The sequence below is a fragment of the Salvia splendens genome, chromosome 1 (genome assembly GCF_004379255.2).
Source record: "Salvia splendens isolate huo1 chromosome 1, SspV2, whole genome shotgun sequence".
NCBI lineage: Eukaryota > Viridiplantae > Streptophyta > Magnoliopsida > Lamiales > Lamiaceae > Salvia > Salvia splendens.
The window spans coordinates 18,899,751-18,920,897 of record NC_056032.1 but is presented as its reverse complement, the minus strand read 5'-3'; the positions used below and the strand labels follow the sequence as shown (position 1 = coordinate 18,920,897).

At 36.6% G+C, this 21,147-nt stretch overlaps 2 protein-coding genes across 3 annotated transcripts; one reads left to right on the top strand and one right to left on the bottom strand.

Annotated features, from left to right (window-relative positions):
• Positions 1-553: 553 nt before the first annotated feature.
• On the top strand, positions 554-4,058 carry LOC121744873. The gene is made up of 4 exons (XM_042138551.1): positions 554-822; positions 1,461-1,603; positions 2,999-3,103; positions 3,382-4,058. The coding sequence occupies exons 1-4, from the start codon at positions 754-756 to the stop codon at positions 3,794-3,796; spliced, it is 732 nt and encodes a 243-aa protein (XP_041994485.1). The 5' UTR covers positions 554-753; the 3' UTR covers positions 3,797-4,058.
• Positions 4,059-7,130: 3,072 nt separating this feature from the next.
• On the bottom strand, positions 7,131-20,896 carry LOC121744857 (rho GTPase-activating protein 7-like). Of its 2 annotated transcripts, none has more exons than XM_042138533.1 (22): positions 20,768-20,896; positions 20,526-20,562; positions 20,047-20,123; positions 19,807-19,877; positions 19,664-19,733; positions 19,425-19,542; positions 19,190-19,309; positions 16,961-17,038; positions 14,779-14,834; positions 14,630-14,699; positions 14,413-14,503; positions 12,999-13,242; positions 12,603-12,824; positions 11,106-11,447; positions 10,633-10,682; positions 9,589-9,649; positions 9,424-9,507; positions 9,120-9,233; positions 8,882-9,051; positions 8,483-8,561; positions 7,946-8,116; positions 7,131-7,539 (listed from the first exon to the last, which is right to left on the bottom strand). In XM_042138533.1, the coding sequence occupies exons 1-22, from the start codon at positions 20,819-20,821 to the stop codon at positions 7,378-7,380; spliced, it is 2,541 nt and encodes an 846-aa protein (XP_041994467.1). In that variant the 5' UTR covers positions 20,822-20,896; the 3' UTR covers positions 7,131-7,377. The 2 variants fall into 2 exon arrangements, with proteins under 2 accessions (XP_041994467.1, XP_041994475.1); XM_042138541.1 differs by having other exon boundaries at positions 14,413-14,500.
• Between the last annotated feature and the right edge of the window lie 251 nt (positions 20,897-21,147).

Genomic DNA, 21,147 nt, shown 5'->3' with positions numbered 1-21,147 from the left:
ATTTTTAAATACTTATCATTTGAAATTATGATATTCTTTGCTTTGTTTTTAATCCATTCTTCTAATATTTCTAAAAAAAAAGATTTTTAAATTGAATTGTGTTGTCAATTCTTTTCTGAACTATGTTTATACCCAATTTTTTGTTTGCACTTATGAATGCCTATGCTTTGTTGATCGAACGAAATCATGAACTATTTATTCGTTTAAATTATTGCTTTTTTTTCTTTCTTTTGGTTTTAGTAGTACATTCCTTTATTTATATATATCTTATTCTATTTTATCCATATGTCTCATATTTTGTTATTTCTTTTATTTAATATTACCACATTCATAGTATTAGATATTAAAATTGTGCCTTGAGTGGGTAAACGGTAAACCATTGAAAGACTGTACACGCCTTTGACTCCAGACCCACAAAAGTTGACCGAACGTACAACACCGCATACACAAAGGTACCACACCTCCAGCTAAAAGTACAACCCAGTGTTGAGAGAGAATATTCCGTTTAATATATATATGCGTTCCATTTCACCGCCACACCCCCTCGGTTTAAAGCCCTACCCTTCTTCCTCTCCTCTTTCTGGAATCGGAATTATTCTACAGAATATCACCTCTTTTGCCCCTTCTTTTTCTTTTCTATTCTTTTTATCTTTTCCCTCTTCTAATTTGTAGATTAACAGATTCATTTTCTAGGGCATTTAGTTTTTTCTTTGATTTTTTCCTTGAATAGATTTTGAACATTCCAACATCGCCATGTCTGCTGATGAGATCTGTGATCAGAATCTAATTGACGGTGTTCCAGATCTCGCAGTGCAAGATCAGGTTCGACCTCTCTCCTTTTATTTTTCGAAAATGTGTTTTAATTTTTTGTTATTCCTTGTCTGTTTAGGGCTCGACTCATTTGATTTGTTCCTGTGATTCGGATATTGTTCATTTCTTTGATGCGATCTAATGCGCGAACAAAATTCTTATTACTTTGTCGCTAATTGAGTTGAAATTTGTGAATTCCAGAAAACAAATTGTTTCTGGAAGAGTAGAGAAATTAGAATCTATCCATAGGAGTTTTTTCTGATTTTTGTCAGAGATTGTGCCTTTTTTGGTTGATTGAGGCGAATTTGTGGATTTCAGGAAAGTTATGTGTTCCTATAAGACGAAGAAATAAGTATCTTCATATTGAATTTATTTTTCTTATTATTTTGTCAGTTATCTTTTGGTTGATTGAGCACTGACCTACCTTTTTTATATCAACGGAGAAATTAATTTCTACTAATTGATTTTTTTTTTCAATATATTGTTGCCAGATATATTGCTTCTTTTTGTTGATTGTGCTGAACTTGTGCATTCCACAAGCCTAATGTGTTTATAACATGGATAAATTAGTATCTATTCATGGAATTATTATTTCTAATATTGTCAGAAATATTGCCCTTTTGGTTGATTGATTTGAGTTTTGTGTACAGAAGAAGGATAACTGTACAGAATCAGGGGAGACTAATCCTAACAGTAGTAGTATTGCTAATCATCACGGTTTCTGTGCGATCTGTTTGAACAAAATCGTTCTTCAAGAAACCGCTCTTGTAAAAGGTTGCGAGCACGCCTACTGGTTTGTCTGAATCTCTTTGTTATTTAAATATACCAATGATAATTTGCTTAATTGAGGATTTACTTTATGGGTGCTTAGAGAGCAGTGTTGTTAGGGTCGAGGGTCGCACCGGGTCGATAAGGTGAAAACTCGGGTCGCGGGTCGACGAGTCGACTGGGTCGAGAGACCCACTAATCTAGGCTAATTTTTTTGCCTTTTAATATTAAATCAAATAAATATATTACTCTAATATTTATAATATATCAAATAATATAAATGTAGACGTAATTCATGTGAATAGAGATAAAGTGGAAAATAAAAATTATCAAAATATCAAAACAATTCATAAGTTATAAGTATAACACAAAATAAATAATTGAAACCATTGTCTGAAAATGTCAAAAGAAAAAAGTTATGAAATGTGCGTCATTTTGTATGTAGTATTAACTTATAATAAAATAGGAGTGGAATGTGAAATCTATTTTAAAAATTAGTAAAAAATAAATGAATATGTATTAGTAGACAAACCTATATAAAATATGAGAGGAATAATTACAGAAAAATTAATAAATAATTTGATTAATACAATAGATTATTATACAAATAAAATAATAAAACAAATAAAATAGTAAAACTTTAAATAGTACAATTTGAATCTCGAAACGTGTATATAGTAGAAGAACAAATATTAATTTATTCCTAAAATAATATACTCATTTTCCACCATTAAATTATACTCCAAACATTGGATTGACAATATATCCATGTAAATATATTGAATTTAATTTAACTAATCAAAAATTTGGTAAAATAATATTTTTATTGCTGCCTAAAAAATGAGATAAACTATATCTATTTTTTATATATTCCTAATCCCACTAAACAAATGAATAGTGACAAATGATGTACTCTATTCCCAAGGCTCATAATTATACTCCTCTCTCCTCTCTCCTCTCTCTTCTCCATCATCTTCCTTCAGCCATTCCTTCAATCTCTGTAAAAAAAAACGCAGAAACACTGTAGCCGAAACGCTCGAACCCACCCGAAACGCTCGACCCCGCCGACCCAACTGACCCAGCGCGACCCATGCATCTCGATCAACCCACCCATGTTGTGGCGGTCATGGTCTCGACCTGGGCGACCCGGGCGACCCGAGCGACCCGAGCGCCAAATTAACAACACTGTTAGAGAGTCATGTGTTTGAAGTTGGAACAGAATCTGAGAGAATGAAACGAGCATTGATACTATTTTCGATTGATTGCATGAATAAGAGTGTAACTAAGATTGTGGCACTCTTGTTAAGTTAACGCGTGATCCATGGATGTTTGCTTGTTTTTTCTATTATCTGATTCTTGCTTTGGAAGTTTTAGTGCGTCTATGGTAGTGAATTGCTTCTTATTTTGGTTGTTTCTGTAGTGTGACCTGCATCCTGAAGTGGGCTTCGTGCAAGAAGGAACCCACGTGTCCTCAGTGTAAACATGGATTTGAGTTCCTTAATGTTCATCGGGCACTTGATGGGAGGTATGTTAGTGCATCTTTCTTTTCTTGTAATTATACTCCATGAGTATGTTTATCAGTTCTATTCAGGAAATGGGAAAAAGTGATATTTTGATTGCAAATATAAATTATGTCATGGTGTGAAATCTTGTTTAGATCACAGCCGAGATGGTAAAAGGTCTAATTTTTATCGATTATCATCAATAATATACCAACTTAAATAGAAGGAAAGACCCATGTTGTTTTAGGTCAATGACTTTTTGTTATAGTAGCTAACACAAATTTATCTCTGCTCTGAGCAGCATTCATGATTACATGTTCGAGGAGAGTGTCTGCCTTCTTCTAAGGGCCTCATGGTTTACACCTTTGGTTTTGGTGGAACGGGAGGAGGTAGCATATGAGGAAACAGAGTACTATGATGAGGACGAAGAAGACCTGGATGACGTTTACTTAGATAGCTCCTCAAGTCTCCGCATTGGAAACCGTAGATGGGGGGGCAACGGGTTTGTTAGGGCAGGAAGACAAGAAGCAAGGCCAGTTTATCGCCCGAATGTCCAGGACTCAGGTGCTGGACCATCTCGCCGGGCAGAGAAGAAAGAGACCAAGGAAACAGTCGGGCGACGAGCAAAAAGGACTCAGAAGCGCGAAGCTGCAGACAAGGCTGCTGCAGTGAAGCATCAGCAGCATCTAGCGAGGCTGGGCCGCTTGCAGGTATGATTGCAGTGGAGGAAACGTCGTATGGGCCTCATCAAGAGGCTCTTCTGTACAGTATGTAATTTCCTACATCAATGAAATAAGGAATACTCGATCCGGGACTTGAAACGATGGGCTGCATCATAATATATTGCACCTGCTGTCCTCTGCCAAGATTTGGTTTTCACCTATGTTGCTGTAAATCCGTTGCATATACTAACTCTGCTTTTAGATTCTTCATAAGTATAATATTGCTTCCAAGTAATGGAGTTTGCTTTTCTTTATAGTTTGGTTGTTACATAGAAGTGGTTGGTGTTGGTGTGGGTATTGGCTGTTTATATGAGTAGATGGAATTTGTAATTGTTAGCAGTTCTAGTTGAGCATTTAGCAAGATGAATCATTACTTAGGCGAAAATTGATTTAGTTACAGTTTTAGGCGAAAATCAGAGCTTGTTTTGTGTATTTTGGTGATGATAAGATTAACTAGACGAAAATTTAAGATATTTCATGCTAATACCAAATGACATCATGTTTCTTTTTCTTTCTTTCTTGCATGTTTTTAAGGCCATCCACAACGCTGTCACTAAATCGTCCCTTAAATTACTATTCGCGGGTCTCATTGTACTTTTTTACTTCATCCCTTAACTAAGGGATGGAACCTGCAACCCCCGTCCCTTAACCGTCCTTTAAATTACTCCCTCCGTCCCGCACTACTCGCACTTATTTCCTTTTTGGGGGTCCCAAGTTACTTGCACTCTTTCCATTTTTAGTAAAAATTTTCACCTACAACCGTAATTTTTGACTTTCCTATACACTCATTCCTTAATCTCCGTGCCGAAAAGGAAAGGGGCGAGTAGCCCGGGACGGAGGGAGTACTATTTATTCAATTTCATTTTTTATTTTTATTTCCAACAAAATTCAATTAACGCACTTATTTCCTTTTTGGGCGTCACAAGTTACTTGCACTCTTTCAATTTTTAGTAAAAATTTTCACCTACAACCGTAATTTTTGACTTTCCTATACACTCATTCCTTAATCTCCGTGCCGAAAAGGAAAGGGGCGAGTAGCCCGGGACGGAGGGAGTACTATTTATTCAATTTCATTTTTTATTTTTATTTCCAACAAAATTCAATTAAAAAAAACACTTAATTAAAATAAAATAAATTACAACATAAAATAAAAATACAACTTAAAATTCAAAAAAATAAAAAAAGATATAATTAAAATCCTAAAAAAATAAAAATGACATAATTTAAAATACAATTTTATAGAAAATAAAAAAAACTACTCCGTCGGCGAATCATTCCCGAAGGCGGTGGAGGTGCACTGAAGCCGTGAGGAGGCGGAATGCCAAGTTGTGCTGCCATAAACGTAATTCCGTTAAGCCAGACTTGGTATTGGGCGGGCGTCATGCGGGAAGTTTCCGCCATTGTGGCGGTCATGTACATGGCCATAAGCGAGTTGCCCCCCCCCCGAGCCCGAGCCCGCCTGGCTTGATTCGGCTCGGCCCCTCCTCTCTCTAGCCGCCTTCGCCGCATTTCTCCCTTGCGGCCGACGGCGCCCACGGGATGAACCCCCAGCATCGTCTGCCAGGGGCTCAACCTCCTGCGAGGCAAACTATTGTGGCCTGCTGCCCGAACCGCCCTCACCAGATGAGTATTGGCCACTCGCCGTGTGCTTCGTGCGCTTCGAGGTCGAGCCCGTGCTGGATCGCACACCGCCCGCCCACCTTTCCTCGTCCTTGACGACCTCCCAAACATCGACATATTTGAATTGTTTGCCGGTGTCGTCGAAGTAGACCCGCAAAGCCGACCTCAGAATGTCGGCTCCCATGGCTCTGCTTTGGTAATGAGCCGCTTCATTCTTGTGGATGGCTCAGAATAGTTTGACCTCTCTGTCGACTCGGTCAAAGTGAGCGCGGAGCACCTTATATGTGCGGCGGCGGGTCTTTTTCGGCTTAATATCGTGGTAGGCCTCGGTGACCTTTTCCTAGAAGCACTTTCGGAGTTGTTGATTCCCGATGATGGAATCGTACGAGATGCTGATCTAGGCGTTGTACACCGCCAGCATTTCTTTGGGGCCGTACGGATGCCGACCTAGATCCTCCTCCTCCTCCTCGTTCGCCTCGGCCTCCTCCCCCGCCTCGGCCTTCTTCCTGAGTGGGTGGTTGAATCGGATAATCCTCCCGAATATGGGATAATCCTTGCGAATACCGCGGGGCGGAGGGACAGGCGTATGCATCAACATCAAAATTGGGTGGTTGGTACCCCCGGCGTCGACGAACCCTGGGTGCCCGGCGTCGACGAACCGGAACCACCCAATGTGTTGTACATGCTCCCCCAGTCGCCGAACGCGTTGAGATCCCACCCGCCGGAGCCGCCACCGTCGTAGTTTCCGTCGCCGGACATTTTGTGATGAGATGTTAGATGAAAATTGGAGAGGAAATGGAGATGATTTGGGAAGAATAGATGTGTAGTTGTGTGTGAAATGAAGATGAATTAGGAGTATTTATAGAGTAAAAAAAATAAAAATAATAAAAAAAAGGAAAAATGACTATTAACGGTAATATTACCGTTTCACATTTTTTAGTTTATTTTTTTATTTAAATCAAATTTTAAAAAAATTGAATTATTGCGTCAGCGTGACGATGTCCACTCGTGGGACGGCGAGTGGGTGTCACGCATGGCCTGGGAGCTCGCCACGTCGCCTCGGCGCGTGGCGAGCCGTACGGGACGGGTGACGGGCTGGGGACAAGATGGGGCGCGGCAACGCGTCACGCCGCCGTCCCGTCCCTGAGTGACGGAATATGGGCCACCGCACGCATTGCGGATGGCCTAAGAGGCCACAAATCTCTCTTCCAACAGTGAACTAGGGCACTTCCCAATACATTTATTGAGAGGGTGGTGTTGAATGAGAACTAGTTGAAGTTGCGTAAATGTATTGGTTTCAATTATACTTCCTCCGTCCACCAAAAATAGTTCAAGTTTGCTATTTTGAGATGTCCACAAAAAATAATCATATTTCTTAAAATGGAAAGTTTCTCTTATACTTTTCTCACTTTTTCTCCTCTCTCATACTTTTTATTTTTTTCTCTCTCACACTTTACCAATTTTTCATTAAAACTTAGGACATCCATAAATAGAACAATTTTCAGTAATATCTAAAGCCAACAGTAATATCTAAAGCAAAAAGTCTAATGTTTGTATCTATCATCACATGACCTTTACTAATTGTTATATTCACCAATTGACACCAATCACATCACCTCACCAATTGACACCAATCACATCACCTCACATGCCAACTTATCAAACTCACATTTTATTATAAAATTAATATAGATTATATTCTGCCAACTTATCACATTCACATTTTATTATAAAATTAATATATAAAAGTCAAATAAACATTCCATCAAACTTTTTTAAAACCCAAGCTGAGTCAAACGGGCTCAATTACATACTACAAAAATGTTTGTCAAAAAGGCAAACATACAGAGCAGCATTGTTGTTCCAAGAGAATGGCAATATAAAACACAATTAAGTTTAACCATTCAAAAACACAACAGAAGCACCTGTCGCCAGTGCCATGGTGGCGACGACAGTTAATACACAGAATCTTGAGTTGTGGAACTGTGGTTCGGATCCAGGTTGTGGAGTTGCTCCATCAACTGTGACCTCCTTGCTCTGACGAAGTCGAGATGGCTTGTTAGTTCTACCAAAGCTGATGAGGTTCCAAGTCGCAGCCGATAATCCATTTTCTTGCTCTGTAGCCAAATAATGCATTTTTAGTATCCGGCTCGTTTAAACGGGTGTATTATATATATCTATGACACCTTTATGCCAAAACACATGGCATATACTTAATACAAATACACAATGCATCAATTTAAAACATGTGTCACATGTCGCAATTATTTTAAATTTTTGATACATCCCCATGTATATAGACAACAAACTGATTAGAGCAAGAGAGCATTCTGAGACAACTAAAAGAAAGAGTCATATATGTAAAAGCCAGGCTATATAGACGACGACAGTGCGAAATCATGAAATCAGCTCATAAGGGGTCAAGGGTTCATGAAATCTAAAATTGCATCATATGATAAAAGTTTAAACTGACTAAATAATGAGCCTTACTGCAGCTGCCGTAGAAGTAGAAAGTACACTCACCGACTCCACAACTGGAAAATCATCCATGGCTAGACTTGTGGAGGTCTCGGTACTTTTAGAATCACTCAAGCTTGGTGGTTCAATTAACTGCTTGCGAGAAGGCGGCCTACCATTGCTGCCATACGGCAACAGTTGTCCTTTAATATTTCTCTCATCCGATCCCATTGACTCCTGCAATGTCAGATTAAGCATCAAAAGATTAACAAGTGTTTAATTTCTTAGATCAAAAGCATCAACTGTTTCAAATGGTATTAGTTTCATTGAAGTCCATCTCATTAAACAGCCTGATGTCGAGACCAACATATATGTCAAGAAAAGGTCTAGACAAACCCAAAAACCACAGATCCTAATGGTAAATCTAAAATGGGAAAGATTAAGCAATACAATCTATAACTGAGATGCACATAACAAGCATAGAAGTTAGAGGCAAGAAACAAACCTTTCACTTCCAGAAAAAAAGAGAAATGAAAATGAACTGTAATCGTACCAAGTTAACTATGTCAAAAAAATTTAATAAAACAGAAGAAAGGCAACCACCTCTGTCCTTTGTCTTCTTTCACGGTTATAAACAGCAAATGTTGTATCAAAAGATTCAAAACCATGCTTGATAAAATTCCTGCATGTAGGATTCAACTGTCAGAAATTTTGCAATAGAACAACATAAAAGTGATATTCACCTCAAGTGTTCTACTACAGTTGATTAGTAAATCCGCTTGACTACAATGCTCATTTTGCAACTAAATGAAAATTCGTAATATTTATGTGTATACAGTATTGATGCTTTGCAACTCATCACGCAAAATTGTAGGTTTAAACCATTTTACAATTCAAATTTCAGGTCAATTCCAAGTAGACAACTAGACTAAAGAGAATTATCCTATGGAGTAAGGACACGAGAGGAAGTAAAGGTTGGATGACACTAATAAAATGACTCACTTCTGAGATGTTTGGTTTGCTGTGTGTGGGTATCTATCACAAGCATCAGACAAAGAACCAGAGTGGTGCTGCCGTTGCTGATTTAACTGGTTGTGAAGTTCAGCAACTTTCTGCTTCAATCTGGCTACATCTGCTTCAGCAAGAGCTATCTCCTCAAGCTCAGCCCTAGTCTGTGAATATATGTAACATATCAGCATCTTTACTAATTCCTGATTACAAAATTAAAAGATATACAAACCTTAGAATCCATGCCTCGAGAGCCAGAAAATTGCCCAGAAGACATGCTCAAGCCAACTTCCAGAGCAGCTCGTAAGTCTATCTCAGCTTGCAATTGTTCTTGCAATCTTGCTACCTACCCACAAAAAAATACATGCCAATCCAGACTAGAAGAATTAGAAAAGAGAACATTCTAATGTGCTAAAAGATATCGGTTCTTAATCTAAACTGAAGTTCCAGAGACAAGCGCATGTCGCTCACATGCACACACACATATGATGACCATGATTATGACAATTCATGTAATATTAATAAAGAAACCTCACATCTTGTTCAAGCACCAAGCGCCGCTCAAGCAAAGCTTGCTTCCTTCTCTCCTGGCTAACTTGCAAAATCGCATTTCCTCTTGCCTAATATAGATTTTTATGAATTAAGTCATATTTTATTACTCAATACCATGCCGTAGTCATTTGAAAACCCACAATAGTTACCTCCTTTGAGATTCTGTGGCGTAGATCATTCTTTGCAATCTCCAGCCTCTGAATGGCAAGCCTGCAAATGCACCATTGAGCTTCAATCGACACAAAATGAATAACGACAAGAAAGCACATCAGGCACCACAAGAAAGCATCCAGTAGATGAGCAGGCATTATTTGAGAAGTCTTTTGGGGATTATGCGAAAAGTGCACCGAAGAGGTATTACTGAGAAAAATGTTACGAACTAGTAGGAAAAGGAATTTTAAAGACATGAAGACCTAAAAAATAATTGCCTCCTTTGGAAAAGGAGTGTCGAGAACTTTAGGTAATTAAAAATTTTAGGTCAAAAGTTCAAAACAGAGAAACAAAACTGATTCGGTTGATCAGGGTTAAGTCAAGCTCAGAGAACAGTTCTATCTGTGCACGATATGGTAATTCTGAAAAGGGAGCTTAGTTATCGACAAGTTAATTTGTATGTAACCCTTTATCAACAAATTAATAAGTACTTCCTCCGTCCGCCATTAAATGTCTCATTTTTCCTTTTTCGTCCGTCTGCCAATAAATGTCCCATTTCACATTTATTATATTTGGTAAGTGGACCCTGCATTCCACTAACTCATTGCACTCACATTTTATTATAAAACAAATATACAAAAGTAGGTCCCACATTCCACTAATTTTTCTACCCACTTTACCACCTAAAGTCAAACAATTTCTTAAAACTCGTGCCGGTCAAATATGAGACATTTAATCACGAACGGAGGGAGTATAAGATAGACATGGGCTGATTATATTCCACTAATAAGTTTGGAACTGTGCATGTGGAGCATACTTATTAATCAAGTCTCACACCATTTACACCGTAAAACCTTTATATCTCTCAAGCAATTTTCAGTGAGCAAAAAGTCTTGAACTAAATTTCGAATGATAGGGAAAAAATGAGGCAAATTTCTAAGGTTCTTAAGAATGGTAAGTGCTAAGTTTTATGAGTCTTGAAGAAGATAACAATTTTGCAGATTACACAAATCAGAGTAATATATGATTGAAAATGATCGTACCCTTCCTCTCCAAACGAATCTATGGATTCTGATGAAAGGGTTTTTCTTGCCTGCGAGAACAGAAAGATAATATTTGTTATTATTCGTAAAGACAAGATCTATAACAAGTAAAATCACATAAGCAACATTCCCATCCCTTCCCACTAGGTTGGGACAAGTCCAGAAGGTGGTTCACCACCCACAAACAATTTAAATTGCTTTCCATGTAAAATGGATTATCTACAGCTGAATTATCTGAACTTCAATCTAAAACTTCAACTGTTCTAACTAACATGGAGGATTAAGGTACTGCAATTTATTTGCTAGAATATTCCTTTCCCAATTCATTAACAGGAGGCACCCTACAAGATTCTAAAATATTAATTTATTGATTTTATTGCCGTAAGAAGGCGAGGGAAGGATAGTAGTTACTAATTAGGTGGATCCTCATCCATCAACAGAAACCAATTGAAAGGAAAAAGAGAAAGACTCACATTTTTCTTTCCCCAAAATGTTGACTTCTGTGCGCTACCAATATTAGTATCGGTAATTTTGGGTACCATCTTCTCACCCGATAGTTCAGATCCAGGAAAATACTGATGCAGTTCTTGATTCATAGATGAAAAAATTTCTCCTGCAGACCGCTGAGACTCATTGGCAGGTTTCGCAGTAGAGGCATCTGTCAAATTCCCATGTGCATTCAATTGGTCTAGTTGGTCATTTACTGAAGTCTTAGAGTTGCTATTAGATCTAGTGTCCAATGCCACATCTAGTTCTGTTCCCATATTATTATTGTACATGGGAATCTTGTCATCTGAATCATCATTTCTTACAGCCTGATATCAGCAAAAACACCAGCAGCAACTTCAGTGGTCAGTAGACCTTCAATAAATATTATGGGAAAAATTTTCAATTGTGTTTCTGGTACAAGAAGAAGGATAATATCTATATATCAACTAGTATAACTTTGTCACAGACGACTTTAGTAAAAAGATTAAGAAAACTTTGGTAATTGTCCAACTAACCAATCATTTATGAACATGAAAAGACATAATCCAACCCTAACTCTTTAGGGAAAAAGGTCAAATACACTGTTGAAGTTCCCTTCAGCTCTCAAATAGTCTTTTGAAGTATTTTTACCTACAAATACTCACTTGATGTGTTCTCCGATGTGCAAATAAATTCTTCCAAGGGTTTTAAGTACAAATAAACCCTTAAATTGTTCTTTATTTTTTCGAGCTGGTGGATGGGGTGGGTGGGATCCATATCCTGGTTGTTCACCCTTATAAAGGCAAGGAATACGACTGAAGTACAATACTTGGGTAGCAAAATGTTGTTGCAACATTGTGACAGCATTGAGTTATAGCTTATGGAAGTTCATTAATGTTTATTTGTGATACTACGTTATTATTGTTATACAATCATTCTTAAACATTAAAGGGAAAAGGCTCAAATAAACCCACATGTTCATTCAAGGACCTAAACTCCTGAAGTAATTTTAGGATTGAATCGACTGCTTCAGTAATCATTACTGACACTCACACTCTTTTCTCGTGGAACAAAATTGATGTCCACATTTTTTTTAAGTCAAGCTAATACTGAATCCAAATATTTGTATTTATTGATTCTTATTTTAATTTTTACCCACCCATTTTAACACACTTCGGACACTTATAAACACAAGCATACTAATTGATAGAAATACAAGAGAAATAGAGATGTGGCAATGAATCAAAGTTGTTCACAGATTACATGTTTCAATCATTGTTACCCCCAAGTGACTCTTGGAATGAGATAGGTATACTCCAAAGTAATCACTAGAAAACTGAACTTGCACATTAAATTAGTAGAAACAAATTTAGAAAGAAAAATCTTTACATGTATTTATTCATCAAGATTGTCCCATGCATCTTTCACTATATAAATTCAATTTTGAAGTCATTAAAAACCACATGCATAGCCAAGAACACAAGTGAGGGCAGAGACGGAACCTTATAGTCATAAAGATCACTAGCAGCCGAGCCACTGCTTTCACTTAACTTCCCACTGTGTCTTCGATCAGAAACAATATCTGTTTCAGGGTCGACTTCATTTACAGCATCATGATAACCATTTACTTTTACATCTGCATTTTCATCATCACTTGTATCTTCACTTCCACTGTTATCGGGTTTAGAATCTACAGAGATCGAGCACCTGTGCATACTATAATCCTGCATGTAAACCAATGTAATTAGCAAAAAAGAATTACAATATTACTCATGGTTTAATGGCTCTTATGGTTACATGGAAAAGTTTAATATATAGGAACACAATTAAGAAACTAACATAGATGGTGACAAACACAACTCATCTATTTTAGGAACTAAACTAACATTGTGACTTACATCAAAAGTTTTGTCATACTCCTCCAGAAGTGTAGTGATGATAGCTTGGGCAGCATTAGCAGCATTGGCTGCAGCTAGAAGCTGAGCAGAACCATCTTCATTAGTATCGTAGCCATTCTCTAGTTCACATTCACCAGTTAAAAGAGGGCGCAACAGCAATGGAGCCATACAAATAGCAACTGCTGAAGGTGTCATCCGATTCTCAGAAGCATGAGAAGAAACTGTGTGCATCATCTTGAGGACTCTAAGATGAATAGAGGACAAATGAGACAAAAAAATGGTAAGTATTATGATGATGACGAGAAGAATAAGTATAATAATGAAGCTCGTTTCTGATTGAGAAGTTTCTTAGCATGCTAACTACTGATTTTGTCAATAAAATTATTTACGCACCTTTATTAAACTGTAATGCTGTAGTATTTACTAATAAGGAAAAACAATCAACAGCATTTCCCTTTATGCACCTTTATTAAACTAAATTCTGTCCCCCCAAAAATAAAATTTGGAGAAGAATTGGACAATGTGGGAGGGAAGAGTGGGGTTACATGCTAAGAGCTGGAGACATTGTTTTAAGCAAAACAAACCAACATCCTCTCAACAAAAAATAATACTCCCTCCGTCCCACTTTAGGAGTCCCGGTTTACCATTTTTGGATGTCCCACTTTAGGAGTCTCGGTTGAAATATTCCATAAATGGTATTAGGACCCACATTCCACTAATCTTTTTCCACTCACATTTTATTATAAAACTAATATAAAAAAGTAGGACTCACATTCCATTATCTTTTTTCACCAACTTTCCTTTACATTTCTTAAAACCTGTGCCGAACTCAACCGGGACTCCTAAAGTGGGACGGAGGGAGTAGCAGCTTACTATAACAGATAAATCAAATCAAGTTCATTGAGATTGTAGTTTCTTTTTCTTCAACATAGAATTTGTATTTACCCAAATTCTAACAGTATATTTCAAGAATTTGCTATCGCATCAGAATTGGCTAAAAAATCCAAGAGCTATCAGTGGGATAAGTAGTAGTATTTTTTAAATTCTGTTAACTCATTTCCCTCACAGTTAACCACCTTACTTCTGTCTCTGCTTCTTATTTAACCACCTGGTATATAAGCCAATTGGATTGCATGTCGTTGTCTCATTTTTTAGATCTCCCTTAAATTTCATTCAAATTTACTTGTGACATTGAGATAGTTTTGAGATCAACCATCAGATATATACTTCAATATTTCAAAGAGATCAAATACGTATCTGTTCCTATCAGAGATATGACTTTTCACCCATGTCCGACTACTTCTCAAACTTTTTGAAGCTCTTTATCTTAATGAACAAAATCAAGGTGATTCTACTGAAAAATATGTAACAGCACTTGCACATAGATTGATACATAAGTAACATGAGGCAATACCTCTGTAAGAGGCGTCTGTTGGGTTCAGGAAAGGTTTCCAATATGGCAGAGCGCATTGCATTAACCCGAGCTTCCTTCCGATCAATTTCTTCTCAAGATAGCCACAAAGAACCAAATTATGTTGACTTTTAGTAAACCTTAACATTTATAGGAATATGAACAGATCGGAAACTTGTGAAAATAAACATCTAGAGTGAATGAGGAAACAGAAAATTACTATAAGCTTGTAACAATGCAGTGCAGCAGGAAGCAGGAACTGGTGATGAAGGTAGCTCTCGAAGTACATGCTGAAGGAAGGGTAACTCACATAAGTACCGCTTAAATAAATACAACAAAACTAGCCAATTACTCAGATTGAAGTCGAACCTTGACACAGTCACCAATAATATGAGCATCTTCCACTGGATCAAATTCAGTCTTCCCTATTATCAAATAATAACTTACATAATGGTCAAATAACTCAAATATAATAGTGAATCTAAAAGTCAACAATTTGCTATAAGAGGGAAAAAAACTCATATGAAGGACTGTGTATAGGAACAATGGATACACTCATGTATCTGGATTCTGGATCCATTATTGCATGGTAGCACTAGCATTCAATCCGATTGATATCCCACTACAATCTATTAAGTTGGTCTCTGGAGAATATTGCATCTCTACCAATTGAGTCATCATCATATTTATTACAATCATTGGGTGAGGAAGCATCACAGCGAAATGAATGCTAAAGGTGTATGCTGTCTATCTACAGTGGTGTTCAGATTCATAGGAACTACAATTAGAAGACATGCTTAGTACTAACTTATTTAAGAAGGTAGAAAAATAATTCGATTGCACAAGGTTAAATGGTACCCAAAAAGGCATGGTAAGAAAAAAGGTTTTTGTACCTTGTAGATATATTTGTATCTAGGTTTCCTTGTTTATCTATGGTTATTGTTATAGAAGTATATTATAGAATAAGTATCTCACATCGATTACCTAGTCTGACTTAGTCTCTTGTAGTATATATATGTGTGTCTTATTACGTAATACAATATCACTACTTTTCTCTACTATGTCTACATACTTTAAACATTTATCAGAACTTTGTACCAAGCTGGACATGATTGATATTGTTACCACTACCACTGATACTACTATTACTACTATTGTTGTGTCGATGTCTTCACTAAATTGTTGAGGGAAAACATTTATCAGAACTTTGTACCTAGCCGGATATGATTAATATATATGTTCCAGCTTAAGGGGGACTGTTATAGAATATGTTACAGAATAACTATCCCACATCAGTTATGTGACCTAGTTTGGCTTAGTCTTGTTGTACTCCTTTCATCCCGCCATAAGCAAGGTGTGGAAAACATTTTCCAGAACTTTGTACCAAGCTGAACATGATTGATATATATGTTCCAGCTTCAGGGGGAGTGTTATAGAATATGTTGCTCCCTCCGTCCTTAAAAGATAGACAACTTTTGAAACGGCATAGGTTTTAATGCATAATTGGTAAAGTAAGATAGATAAAAAGAAAAAGTGATTAGAGTATTATTAGTGGAGAATGTGACCCACATTATTATAGAGAAAAAAATTTCCTTAAATAGAATTGGTCTATTTTTAAGGATCAGCCCAAAATGACAAATGTGGACTACTTTTTAGGGACGGAGGGAGTACAAAATAAGTATCCCACATCAGTTATGTGACCTAGTGTGGCTTAGTCTCTTGTACTCCCTCTGTCACACCATAAGCGAGGTGTTTCTAGTGGACACTGTATTTAAGAAAATGTTGTTCAGAGAGTTAAGCGGAAAGAGAATAAAGAAGAGAGAGTAATTGTTTAATATTTTGCCAAAAAGGGAAATGAATCACTTTATGTGGGGCGTCCAAAAAAAGAATACAAGTCGCTTATGGTTAGATGAGACGGAGGAAGTACTATATATTTGCTTTATATATATAGGAGACTCCCTTTGTGTGATATAGTACTTTTTAATCTTTTCCCATATATGTATCTATACTTATTAATCTTCACATACCTCAGACACAACTTCGTAATAGTCGGAGTGACCATTTTTTCAAGAACATTTGAGAAAGAAGAAAAAAGAATACACTAAATATTTATAAAGAAATACTCCCTCTATCCCTTATAATTCGTCACCATTTGACTTGGCACGGGTTTTAAGAAATGTAATATAAAGTGGGTTGAAAAAGTTAATGGCATATGGGTTCTACTTTTATATATTAGTTTTATAATAAAATGTGAGTGAGAATGAGTTAGTGGAATGTGGAGCCCACTACCAAAAATGGTAAAAGTGAAAGGTGACAAATTTTTAGGGACGGACAAAAATGAAAATAAGTGACAAATTTTCAAGGACGAAGGAAGTACATTATTACACCCTTAGCATATGAAAAACAGATACAGAGTTGCAACTGTTTGACCTATACAGTACCACGAATTCATTATCAACTGTGACAACACAAAATATACATCACAGTCATTGAAACAAATAAAGAATAACATGCTGAGGTTCATTCACTCCAGTATAGGTATAAAAATCACCTTGTTCATATTCTTGAACTCTTCGGTCCACTTCTGCAACACTTGCAGACTGCCGCAGAATTCCTTCTACTTTAATTCCTATTAAATGTTGTTCAGTCAGAGTATATACTGAAGATAATAACAAAAAGCTTCCAAATCATTTTTGTGTTGCTTTGGTAAGATGAACATCAAAATATGGACATGTGTAGCATGGCTCTTTATGATTTTGCCACCAAATATCCTATGATCCTATCCCAAATCAGTTGGCGCCACCAAATATCCTATGATCCTATACCAAATCAGTTGGCTAAAAGAACGTAACAATGGCGGAGTTTGATAACAAGGGAAACAGGATATTAACAAAAAGCTCGGTTGTGGAACTTATGCATTATCCAGTGTTTTAAAAACCGGACCGGTTCGGCCGCGAACCGGTGCCTATTCCGGTCCGGTTTGAGCTATAAAACCTGTTGGAGGTTGGGCCATTTTGGTCCTGAACATATAGTCATTTTACGATTTCTGTCCTAAACTTTATATTTTGGATTTTTTGGTCCTGTACATTTCAAATCGGATCACAATTGGTCCTGGACTAACTGTTCTGTTAAAAACTAACGGTCAACGGGTTTAATCCCGATCTTGACCAAATTAAACTTTTAATTCTGATTTTTTACTCCCTAATTAATTCCCTATTTATTTTAGTAAATATTCATTTAAAATTAGAAATAAATAATATGAAAAAATAAAATGAAATAGAATTGCTCACACTAAAGCACGCCTGCTCTCAACGCTTAGGAAATTCTCTCAACACTTACGAAATTTACTCAAAACGTCTCTCTCTCTCAAGGATTCACTTCGACGGAACCCTCCTCCGATCGGCGACGGCGAATCCAAGGCAGACGACGGAACCCTCGTACCGGAATCGAAGGTCACGTTGACCGCCGCCACTCCCGCCGGACCCTTTGCTGAAAGTCAATCGCTCCATAACTAGGGTTTGAGAGGAAGGAAGAAGAAAGAAAAGGAGTAAACGCGATGTGATGAAGATGAAATAAGAACCCTAATCTATTATATATATTTTTTAAATGAATATTTACTAAAATAATTAGGGAGTAAAAAATTAGAATTAAAAGTCTAATTTGGTCAAAATCGGGATTAAACCCGTTGACCGTTAGTTTTTAACGAAACAGTTAGTCCAGGACCAATTGTGATCCGGTTTGAAATGTACAGGACCAAAAAATCCAAAAGATCAAGTTTAGGACAGAAATCGTAAAATAACCATATGTTCAGGACTAATTTTGGCCTTTAGTATATAATAAATTATCATTTTATAGTTTTTGTATAAAATTTAAACATTTTATGTATAATAATATAGTAATTTTATTTATCAACCACTAATGAAAATGTTCATCATTTCTAAGTTTTAATTATATTTTTATCTATAATTAAATTTTAGTGTTCGTATATGATATATATACATATGTTAATACTATAATTTAATCATTTTTGTATAATAGTTTATGTTTGATGATACTAAATTATTTTTTAGAGATATATATATGATTTAATTTTTTTGTGAAGTGTAATTAATACAATATTTGATCATATATTAAATTGTAGTAATTTTTATAATATATATTTAATTATGTACAGTATTCCGGTCCGACCAGTGGTTCGACCGGTCGGACCAGTTGAACCATGAACCAGTATCCTTGCCGGTTCACTTACCGGTCCGGTTTTTAAAACATTGGCATTATCAGATTGTGCGACTAAAAATGGTTGGTTCAAGTTATGCAAAATCTGCCATTACTAGGCTATGATCTTTTGTAGCCCTGTACTTTATTTATGTTTTTTAAAACTACATCTGTCAATAAAAAAATAGACAAAGTTCTAAATGACACGAGTTTTAATGCACATAAATTAGTCCCTTTTCATTTTTGGTAAGATGGCCCACCACTTCTTTTCTCTCTCCCCTTTATTCACCTTCAACTAACAATACTCTGGTCTCTCTCTCTCTCTCTCTCCCTTAATTTACGGATTTTAAATTAAAACCCATGTCATCCACTACTAAGACTTGATTGTGGACGGAGGGAGTACAAAATTTATGGTTATGTAGGGCCAGCAGACAGAAAACTGCATAACTGCAAGTGTTGGGGAAGCTGATGCAGCATGGAATTAAGTTATAATAAAAGATCTTGCTATTTCTAGGAGAAACTATTTCAAAGAGGATCACTGCAGGACATCAAAATAAAAGCTTACCATATTTCTCAAGAAACCGAAGCGCTTTCTCCAGGAAGGACGGACCTCCATCTGTATCTTCTAATGCAAGCAATATTGGGCGTCCAACAACCAAAGACTTCACTGGTCGGTTGTCTTTCCCTATATCAAAAGGTAATCCGTGAAGAACTGCAACATTTTTCAGAAAGGCTCCACATTTGGCCAAAGGAAAGTAAAATTATGTACAAACATTGATGGAAAAGCCCCTTAATAGTACCATTTGTATCACTTCTAAAGATCCCATCTTGCCCCATCACAAGAGCAGCATTTGGCGCTTGTGCAAGAGCATGTTCAAGGGCCGTCTTCCACTCATACAAGTCCTCAGATGTTTCAGACTGAAGTTCAGAAAATAGAATAGAGGAAACAGCTTTTAGGTACATGAGATATACAGGATAGCAATATATTAGAAGCACTCTATGAATAACAACAAAGAAGATTCACTAATTACATGAGCACCTTAAGTGTGAATGACCATCCATCGCGAAATAGAACATTTAGCAGCTTCTTGTATTCTCTAACGACAACCCTGAAAGCAGGAAGACATAAAGAATACTGCAAGAGACACACAAAGATAGATGAAGAGAAACAAGATCATTTACCTTCCTGAATTATTTAGCTTGATGCCACCCATTACCTGATTTAATTCACCACCACAATGTGGCAATGCACTCTACATAAAGGGAATGATGTATATTAAAGGCCAAAATAACATGCAATTGAAATCTGAGCAAATAAAAGTTCATGATCCAAACACTATGATGGTTTTCAGTATCATGGAAAACAGGAAACTTGATAAATTAATCAAACAAATGAGAAATGACGATGAAATTGGGACTAACTGGATCATTCCTGAAGAAAACCAAAGCAGTGCGAGTAAGTATAAACCAACGCTTCTTCCAAGGCTTCCACCCTAACCCTGCAAGACGTCTAAGCATTAAGGGATGCATGGCACAAAGAATAGGGAAAAAAACAAAGGCGCATTTGTACATTTCAGAAAATAAAGAGGACGAATGGAAGCCAACAATTTTTCAGTTATTAAGTGGAGCACACTAAAAACTATTATCACTTTGGCACTGCATCCATATACATCGAATTAAACTAGACCTAAAATAAAAACTGCATCAATCGACGATCATTATATGCTCTAGTAGATCCACTTAAACAAATGTTTATTGTACATAAACCACTAAATCCAGAGTCTCATCTTTACAATCAATAATCAAACATAATGCAACACAGGCACATGAAAATTCAACATCCAGTCATACATTCCAGTTTGCAAGTCAAATATTTCTCAAGAGCGAAAAAAAAAACTAACCTTTTGATAATTTGAGCAAATGCCCGCTCTTGAATATCTACATTATCACACCAAAAATCCAATCAGAAACAGAAATAACCCACAATGCGCATCAATTTCACAAATCCCCAATCCATACTACTATTAGGTAACGGTAATCTTCAACATTACCTCGACAATCACTTGAAATCCCCCCAATTTCAAACCCTCTCCTCTTCGCTTTCACTCACACAAAAACATAAGAGTCGAGTAGAAAACGTTACCGTATTCGAGTTCCCTATACGAGGGCGATCAAATTCGAAAACAGTGGGCGACATTTTCCGGCACGAGTTTCCATCACAGCTGGAACTAAGCCGCGGGTGACCCAGATTGAACTCGGGCAAAAACAATCGGTGAAGATATGTGAAAAAAATGAAAGGTTAATAATTTAATGATTATAAATTTTGACAATGTAATTTGCTTAATAATTTAATATTATCTCAATCTTTTAAATTGTGTTTGAAATTTGAGTAAACTAAATGTAAATAATTTAGTTTAGATTGTATTGATATTTTTATTACACATTTCTATATATTAACAGATTAGTTGTATTTTGTGTAGAAAATATTATATGAGATATTATTCTCTTTAATTAATTGTATTT

What these genes read in the sequence shown, in the direction of transcription:
- LOC121744857 (XM_042138533.1), bottom strand. Translation starts at nt 20,821, where the DNA reads ATGTCGCCCACTGTTTTCGAATTTGATCGCCCTCGTATAGGGAACTCG. An exon ending in TTTGCTCAAATTATCAAAAG is followed by an intron (nt 20,124 to 20,525) that starts GTTAGTTTTTTT and finishes GACGTCTTGCAG; the next exon opens with GGTTAGGGTGGAAGCCTTGG. An exon ending in AGTATGACAAAACTTTTGAT is followed by an intron (nt 12,825 to 12,998) that starts GTAAGTCACAAT and finishes GTTTACATGCAG; the next exon opens with GATTATAGTATGCACAGGTG.
- LOC121744873 (XM_042138551.1), top strand. Translation starts at nt 754, where the DNA reads ATGTCTGCTGATGAGATCTGTGATCAGAATCTAATTGACGGTGTTCCA. An exon ending in GGTTGCGAGCACGCCTACTG is followed by an intron (nt 1,604 to 2,998) that starts GTTTGTCTGAAT and finishes TTGTTTCTGTAG; the next exon opens with TGTGACCTGCATCCTGAAGT. An exon ending in CATCGGGCACTTGATGGGAG is followed by an intron (nt 3,104 to 3,381) that starts GTATGTTAGTGC and finishes TGCTCTGAGCAG; the next exon opens with CATTCATGATTACATGTTCG.